Source organism: Strix aluco, chromosome 3, assembly GCF_031877795.1.
Source record: "Strix aluco isolate bStrAlu1 chromosome 3, bStrAlu1.hap1, whole genome shotgun sequence".
In the NCBI taxonomy this organism is placed as follows: domain Eukaryota; kingdom Metazoa; phylum Chordata; class Aves; order Strigiformes; family Strigidae; genus Strix; species Strix aluco.
The window spans coordinates 129,418,114-129,426,513 of NC_133933.1; the positions used below are offsets into that span (position 1 = coordinate 129,418,114).

General features: G+C 51.9%; 1 protein-coding gene and 1 long non-coding RNA gene across 4 annotated transcripts in view; both read right to left on the reverse strand.

Moving 5' to 3' along the window:
* Positions 1–1,588, reverse strand: part of MTMR9 (myotubularin related protein 9) — a 40,325-nt gene extending 38,737 nt beyond the window's left edge. For all 3 annotated transcript variants that reach the window (XR_012622700.1, XR_012622699.1, XM_074820276.1), the window contains exon 1: positions 862–1,588. Coding sequence is in view for 1 of the 3 variants with exons in the window: in XM_074820276.1 (XP_074676377.1) it covers positions 862–1,046 (185 nt within the window). In the remaining 2 variants the exon portion in view is untranslated. The remainder of the gene's footprint in view (positions 1–861) is intronic.
* Positions 1,589–3,433: 1,845 nt separating this feature from the next.
* LOC141921915 (uncharacterized) lies at positions 3,434–6,612 on the reverse strand. The gene is made up of 3 exons (XR_012622820.1): positions 6,556–6,612; positions 6,107–6,190; positions 3,434–3,476 (listed from the first exon to the last, which is right to left on the reverse strand). It is a non-coding gene; the product is annotated as an uncharacterized LOC141921915 (long non-coding RNA).
* Between the last annotated feature and the right edge of the window lie 1,788 nt (positions 6,613–8,400).

Genomic DNA, 8,400 nt, shown 5'->3' on the forward strand with positions numbered 1-8,400 from the left:
CCGCTTGATTTTTCTGAGTCTTGCTGGCAGAAAGGAGATCTGTTGTTCCAGATTTCCTTAAGAGGCGAGGAAAACGGGGGATTGACTTTGTAATCAACAAAAATAAAGTATTATGAGCAAACTGAAAAAAGGACTAAAGTGATGAAGCAGAAGACAACAACCAGGTGAGATGGGACTGCCACTCAACGAGGGAAGCATGATGAGGCAACGTTACACCTCAAGCAGACAGAAGTGATGGTAAGATTAATCTCTGAAGTCCCTGTAACAAAAGGGGACGTGCAAGAAAGAAATGGAGTGCTGCAGCTACAAGTCAGCTTTACCACATTGTTCCCACAAGGCGTATGCTGTTAAAGTGTTATTGATTTCCACAAGCAGTTGGAGGAGTAAAGGGATGATGCTGTTGAGCAGCAGGAGACTGATCTGGAGCTGTGAAAGTCCGGAGTCCACTTCTGCCATCAGTTTTGCTGCATGAATCAAGGCAAATCACTTCATCAGTGCCTTGGCTTCCATCTCCGTTGAATGGTGGTAGAGACTCATCCTTTATAAAGTGTTTCAAGAGCTACTGATGCAATCCACTGAACAATTAACAGAGTACTGTTGACAAAGGTGTTCAAACACAAAAATTCAAACTCTATATATGACAAATAAAATAATCTTAAGATGCAACAAATATCAATGTCCAAACAGAATGAGAACCAACCTGCCCGTGCCAATATTCTGCCCTGTGCTGACTGTCCTTTCTCCTCTCCAGACCTGGATTTGAGTCAGCTGAGCTACGAGTCAGTCTTGACAACCACTTTTCAACCCATAATGAGACACAAACAACAAGGAACGGGTAGGCAGGGAAATTAGGAGGCGTACCTTTTTTCAATAGAATCAATGTTGGAGTGCAGCAGCCACAGCTCCTCAGCGTTATCTTGACGCCGCGAAGAAAAAATGAGATGATGGCCAGTCAAACAGAGAGTCCCCTCCACGGCCAGGTAGAAAGGGCGGTGCAGGACGACGTTGTCCGCTCGAGGGGTCTTGATCAGCTCCGCAAACTCCATGCTCGCTAGCAAAGGGAAGGGGCCTGGGGGAGGCCTTTCCCACAAAAACTTGCTGGGGAAATGGGTAACCTCAGCCACACCAACAGGGACGGGATGGGGAACCCGGGACAAGCTCGGGACGGTCTACAACGGTTTGGCAGCTCCGTGCGATGCCCCGGAGGGACGCAGGGGCAGAACCCAAGGGGCGATCCTGCCTCCCGGCACGCTGGAGAAAGCCAGGGGGGGTGAAGGTGGAAGGATGAGGCAGGGAGAAGGAGGGGAGGAGCGGGGGATGCCACAATCCCGCTCTGAGAAGGCCGATGGCCGGACCGAGGGGCGGTTCGGTGGCTGACAGGGGAGCCGGGGGGGTGGGGGGGGGGTGGGGTGTTGGGGAGACCCTCGGTGCTTGTCAAAGGGAGGGGCAGGGCAGCGTGGGGGCCCGGCGGAGTGGGGCGGGAGGGCAGCGGATGAGCCAGGGAGGGGAGCCCCGGGCGGCGGACGGGGGCGGGGGAAGGGCAACGGCCGCGCCGAGCCGCCCCAGGACCCCCGGGCCCCGCCGCTCGCAGGAGGCGCCCGGCCGAGCGGTCCCGGCCGGAAGCTGTGCGGGCCCTTCCCCGGATGTTAGGCGCTCACGTGTCTCTCCAGGCCCAATCGGTGCCCGTACCCGCCCCCTGGGGGCGGGACATCTGCCCTTACCGGAAGCGGTGCTGCCGCAAGGGGCCCGGCGCACACCAAGGCCCCACAAGAACCGTTCCGGGGCCTCGGGGGGCGGAATTTAAGAGGGGTGGGCGGGGTCGGAGGAGGGGCGGGGAGAAAGAGGCGGGGACATTCGGGAGGGGAGCCAATGGGGACGGGAATCGGCACGGGGGGCGTGGCTTAGGGAAGGGGCGGGGCGATGCCCCAGAGCGGGCGCGGGGCGGAGACACGGGGCGGGCAGAGGGGCGGCTCCCTGAGAGCGGGCGGGAGCTCAGGGCCGCGGGCGGGAGCAGGCAGCGGGGCAGAGCCCGGCGCGGGCAGGGAACGGGCAGCGGGGCAGAGCTGAGGCGTTTGGTAACAGCTGCTGCCCACGAAGGCAGCCAGCAGCCACCGTTTGGGTGCGGAGCCCGCCTGGAGTAAAACTCTGACTTTACAGAGATCCCTACGGGCCTCAGCCCAGTGCGGCTCTGCTCTGCCTCACGGGAAAGGCCAAAACTTCCATCCTGCTGAAACAAAGAGCTGCACTCAACAGTCAGTTGGGTATAACTGTTAAGCGGGTATTCTTTATTCGCAGCGCTGGGCAGCACTGGGGATTGCTCCACCATGAGGACTGCGCTTACTAACAGAACACTAATATACACAAAAAGCATACGGAATCACAGAATCCCAAAATCCCAGAATCATCTCGGTTGGAAGAGCCCTTGAAGATCCTCCAGTCCAACCATGAACCTCACACTGACCATTCCCAACTCCACCAGATCCCTCAGCGCTGGGTCAACCCGACTCTTCAACCCCTCCAGGGATGGGGACTCCACCACCTCCCTGGGAGCCCATTCCAACGCCCAACAACCCCTTCTGCAAAGAAATACTTCCTAAGAGCCAGTCTGACCCTGCCCTGGCGCAGCTTGAGGCCATTCCCTCTTGTCCTGGCGCTTGTTCCTTGGCTCAAGAGACTCATCCCCCCTCTCTGCACCCTCCTTTCAGGGAGTTGGAGAGGGCCATGAGGTCTCCCCTCAGCCTCCTCTTCTCCAGACTAAACCCCCCAGTTCCCTCAGCCGCTCCCCATCACACCTGTGCTCCAGACCCTGCACCAGCTCCGTTGCCCTTCTCTGGACACACTTGAGTGATTCAATGGCCTTTTTGGAGTGAGGGGCCCAAAACTGAACCCACTCATCGAGGGGCGGCCTCACCAGTGCCGAGCACAGGGGTAAGATCCCTTCCCTGTCCCTGCTGGCCACGCTAGTGCTGATAGAAGCCAGGATGCCATTGGCCTTCTTGGCCACCTGGGCACACTGCTGGCTCCTGTTCAGCTGGCTGGCAATCAACACCCCCAGGTCCCTCTCTGACATATTCATCAGATTTCTTAGACAAGGCAGTCTTATGCTAATGCATTCTCAGAATTCATTTACATAGTCTGAGCATGTGTAGTGAAAATAGAGTGAGGGTCTTCTCCCCTCTTTAGTGGTCCGCATAGTCTTCCTCACATTGTCCCTTAGTTGAACTTTAGGTTTCTCATGTCCGTACATGGTCATAGAGTGACCTCATCCGTCCTTCAGCTCCTGTTTGTTCCAAGGAGGTTAGTTTAGACCAGCTTCCAGTTGCTTATCTTGACACTGGCGTCTTCTTAGACACTTGTTTTTTAGGTTCCTGCTATCAGCGATGTACTTAGGGAGTTTTTCAGACTGTCCAAGGTCTGTCTTATCTCCTCTAGGTAAGGAGTTACAGGTTTCAAAACATCTTACAAGTGGGTAATGACTACAGAGGGTAGGAAAAAGTGTAGATTAAATTATATACATTGCAGTAAAATATGGGAAAAATAAAAGCTAGTAAAACACAAGTGATGATTAACATTAAAACTAAATGTTCTACTTTACAGGTCCCTGTACATTAGCAATTTCAAGTATACTTGTGGCAACTTCACCACCACCCCACACTTGCATTTTCTGAAATACCCCACACGGCTCTTCTCCAAGAGCCCCCCTCGAGCTGCCTCCTCCCCGCTCTGCGGCGACCTCCCCCAGCATCCTCCTCCTCCACCCTGGGCCATCGCCCAATATTTTTGTTTTTATGGAGAGCACCGGGTGAAGGGAGGCAGCTCTGCTCCCCGGGAGAGGCTCAGCTGCACACCAAGGATCCAAGTTACCATTTTTTTTCCTCTTCACTGGAGCAGCTCCCTGTACATTGCATAAGGTCCAGACTTTAGGTCAGCATCTTCCCCCCACGCCTCTCAGGAACACTTTAACCCCTTCTCCCGACATGCTCAAAACCCCACCCCTAGTGGCATCAGTGTTCGGTTACATTATACGCTGTTGTGCATCACTTTTGGACGTTTCAAAGCCTACACATCCCTGTTACCCAGCCTGGGAAGGAGCTTTCGCAGCCCTCTCCAGCCCCTCCACAGCCCCCACACAGCTGACTTGTCTTTCATCTGCTGCTTTATTATTCCCACTCTCAGGTTCCCCAGTGCTTTGGCCGCGCCTCTGTGATGATTAGGTCTGCTGATTTCCAGGCTCTGCTGCCTGCACAGAGGAGAAGGCAGAAGCAAATGTGACAGTGCAACCCCCTGTTTTGGGCTATATCCATTTTTTTCTTCCAGGCATGAGTCCCAACCTGTGCTGCGATCTGAGCTTTCCTTAGAATCACAGAGTGGTTTGGGTTGGAAGGGACCTTTAAAGGCCATCTAGTCCAACCCCCCTGCCATGGGCAGGGACATCTTCACCTAGATCAGGTTGCTCAGAGCCACGTCCAACCTGTCCTGAATGTTTCCAGGGATGGGGCATCCACCACCTCTCTGGGCAACCTGTGCCAGTGTTTCGTCACCCTCATGAAGAATTTCTTCCTTATAGCTAGCCTGAATCTACCCTCTTTTAGTTTAAAGCCATTGCCCCTTGTCCTACTGCAACAAGCCCTACTAAAAAGTTTGTCCCCATCTTTCTTATAAGCCCCCTTTAAGTATTGAAAGGCCACGGTAAGGTCTCCTCAGAGCCTTGCCTTCTCCAGGCTGACCACCCCCAACTCTCTCAGCCTGTCCTCACAGAGGAGGTGGTCCAGCCCCCTGAGCATCTTCAGGGCCTCCTCTGGACCCGCTCCAACAGATCCGTGTTTTTCTTGTGTTGGTGCCCCCAGAGCTGGACCCAGCACTGCAGGGGGGGACTCACCAGAGCAGTGTAGAGGGGGAGAATCCCCTCCCTTGACCTGCTGGCCACACTGGATGCAGCCCAGGACACGGTTGGCTTTCTGAGCTGTGAGCGTGCATTACCAGGTCATGTCCTTATGCCTACACTCTTTGGAAAGGGCAGACTCCTCCAGTTATACCATCCTGTGCATTACCCCAAAACTTTTCCCTTGTCAAAAGGGGATGGCTATGGACTGTAGCTGCTCCTTTATAGCGTGGTACATTGTGTGACACTGCCAACATCCTACAGCTGGTGACGAGGATGCGGAGAGTAAAGTGTGCATAAGCTCGAGTGCTTTTCCTTGGGTCATTACTGTAAAGTACAGCCCTGTTATGAGAGCCAGAGAGCTTGGGCACAGCTGAAACTCAAATATCCACACTGAATTGTTGGCAGAGGTGCGGGCAGGGATGTGGTTTGTAGCAGCTAGCACTGACCCAGGCAATGCCAGGGAGCAGCTCGGGGGTCAAGCAAACCAGGACTATTCCCTGTCTGTTTTGGAGACCAAGAAAGTCTTAATATTCACGTCACCAGAATATGTCTGAAGTCCAGAGGACGGGTCCTGGCATGGGGTGGTTTCATTAGCAGGGACATTTCACCAAAACCAGTAAGTTAACAAGATTCAGTCCCAAATTCGAGGTGGGTAACACTGAAATCCAGCATTTACCCTGAGAGTATTTGTGAGACTGAGAAGGGCTGTCTACAAACCCCTGTGCTTCTGAGCAAAAGTGAACTTCTAAGCAGTGGTAAGAAGATGAAGGACTCTTCACACTAACAGTAAATAACAGACATCTCCTGGAGAGGGCCCTGCCACCTGTGTTGTCCATGGCCGCTCCCCAGAAGTGGACACTGGACCAGGGGGTGGATGTGGGCTCTGATGCAGAGCCACAGATCTCGCTCACCTGGAGAAACTCCAATTCCTTAGCCTCCATCTGTTTTATCTCTGAAGAAGAACAAAGCATAAAAATCAGGTCATCAGACATTTCTAGACCTCTCTTTGGAGGAGATGAATAGCTGTTTGGTACCATCCTGCCCATGATTACTTCGGTGGTGCAAGTTCAAGGTTGTTCAGTCCCTGCATGATGGAAACAGCCTGGAACTATCTGTGCAGATGCAAACGGGCAGTTTTTGATGACAGACTGTTCTAGGCAATTGCACATGAGAAGGATTGCATAGCTGTTTAGATACGGTGACCTGAATTTTCATACTCACCTCTGGTGGTGAGTTCATTCTGAGTTTGTCGAAGCTGTTAGTTGCATGTGTTATTAATGCTGGCAGTTTAGGTGATTTCAATATCTGAGAACGATTTGAAAGTCTAATTAATGACATTTTCTTCTCATAGATGTATGCAAAGGTATTAAGGAAGATTAATTCTCCCCTTACAGTGGTTTGCAATGAGCCACATCATCAACCCCTCCAAAACAGAAGAGGGGTCTCTCCTAGGTCTGGAGCTACCAGGGCATGGGAGTCCCATGTGTAACAAAATAAAAACATGTCTACAATGCTGCCTTCTGTCCAGTGCTGAGATGGCCTGAAAGTAGCACAGGACTAATCCTCTCTGCATTTTACTGGACAGACTGGAAATCCTTTGGTATGAATCCAGAGCTAAACACAAACTTCTGTCTTCACAGCATGAGCAGGGCTGTTAAAGTGCTGCTAACCTGTGCAGTTTATCCTGGTTCAAGATGAAAAGCTGCTTCACTGTCCTTCACCATGCAGAGTGGTGCTGGAGATCCCTCTGTGATTGCATAGGGAAGGTTGGTGCTCTGGGAATATCCTCAGCTTCAGGAGAGGAGCCTGCGGTCCCCATGCATCTCCCTCTGCCTTGCAATCAACTTATGGGTATTAACCATTCTGGACCTCCTAGGAGACACTGCGTGGGCTTTCACATATTCACCCCCTCCCTCCCCATGGCCCCTGAAGCCCACATCCTCACGAAACACCATCAAACCCCACAGACCAAGGAACAGCTGCTTTCTTGGTGGGGTGGTCTTCATCTCACTGAAGGTGCTGTGGGGAGTTACATTTATTAAGAGCATCCTCAATAGAATCATAGAATCATAAAATGGCTTGTGTTGGAAGGCACCTTTAAAGGTCATCTAGATCCAACCCCCCTGCCATGGGCAAGGACACTTTTCACTAGATCAGGTTGCTCAGAGCCCTGGCCAACCTGGCCTTGAACACCTCCAGGGATGGGGCATTCTCAACTGCGGAGTGGCTGCAAAGGAAAGCAAAGGCTTCAGCCCCATGAGCAGCAGGGAAACAGCACTGTCTCCCCAGTGAAGGAAAAGGAAAATTTGGGCAGTGTCTTCACACTCCAGGACTAATTATAAACCCAGCACTTCCCCCGTGTTAGTTGTGATGACTCTGCAATCCCCAGGCAATGCGTGGAAGTGGATGGTCTCTCTCCCAGCTCAGAGAAAAAAAAAAGCGTTAGATATAGTCCTCAAATATCAGATATTACACTGAGAAAAAGAAGTAAGAGGTGCTTTAGAAATGTGCCTAAGAACAGCAGCGAGTGGCACTCAAATGGGTTCCACCGCCTGCCTTTTTCTGTCTTTTTGCCGTGTGCTTTAGGGAAAATGAACTGCTGTGTGGAAAAGCCGAAAGACTTGTACTCAAAAAAATTTGGCTCAAATCTCATCTCTTTCAGAGCAAACTCTGAATATTGCAGTGAGAGTCATCTTGATCTTTTGGACTCATTTTTCATCCTGTAAAATAAGGATCAGTAACATTTGGAGCAGGCTCCTTCCCTTCCTGTATTTCAACACTGTCTGCCACAATACAGCCCTGATACCGGTCAGTAAACACTACTACAATCTTCTGAAGAACAGATGTACAGGACATCATGAAGAGTACAACATGCCTCTTGGGCAACAAAACCTCACTGGCCTGACAAATTTTTGTGTTGGTCCTACACAAATTATCCTGTCCTGCATTCCCAAACCCACAGCTGCTTCTCCCCACACACGAAGTAACCCAACCCAAATCTGGGCTGTGCACACCAACATTTTAAATATAATCTCATGGCAAGGAGGTACAGACTTCCCTACGTGAGGGAGAGAAGTTGTACAGGTATTTGTGAGGATGCATTAGATCATAATAACAGATAACAGGTTAATGAGGGTTTGCCAGCTTCTGGAAGCAGGTAGCTCCATGCACCATATGCTTTTACTTGTTCTGATAAAGTCTCCTATGAAACAACATCTCAATCAAGCAGGAGTAGCATGCACATCTAGAAAGTGTCCAAGCAGAAGGAAATGCAGCTGAATCCGTGCTCTTTGCCAAATGCCCAGAGATTCCTCCTGCCAGACCCCTAAATGCCTGGCCATCTGCTTCCCTCTGCCCCATAGCGTGTCCTGAAAAGGTTCGCCAAGAGGCTTGTCTGGCCTCGGCAGGAGAAGGGGCTCTTCCCACATCTTCCTTTCCCGGCTGGAGAGCAGGATCAGGAACCGTCTGGGTCTCTGGCCACATTTCCCATGTCTCCCTGAAGGACCCCAGGGCAC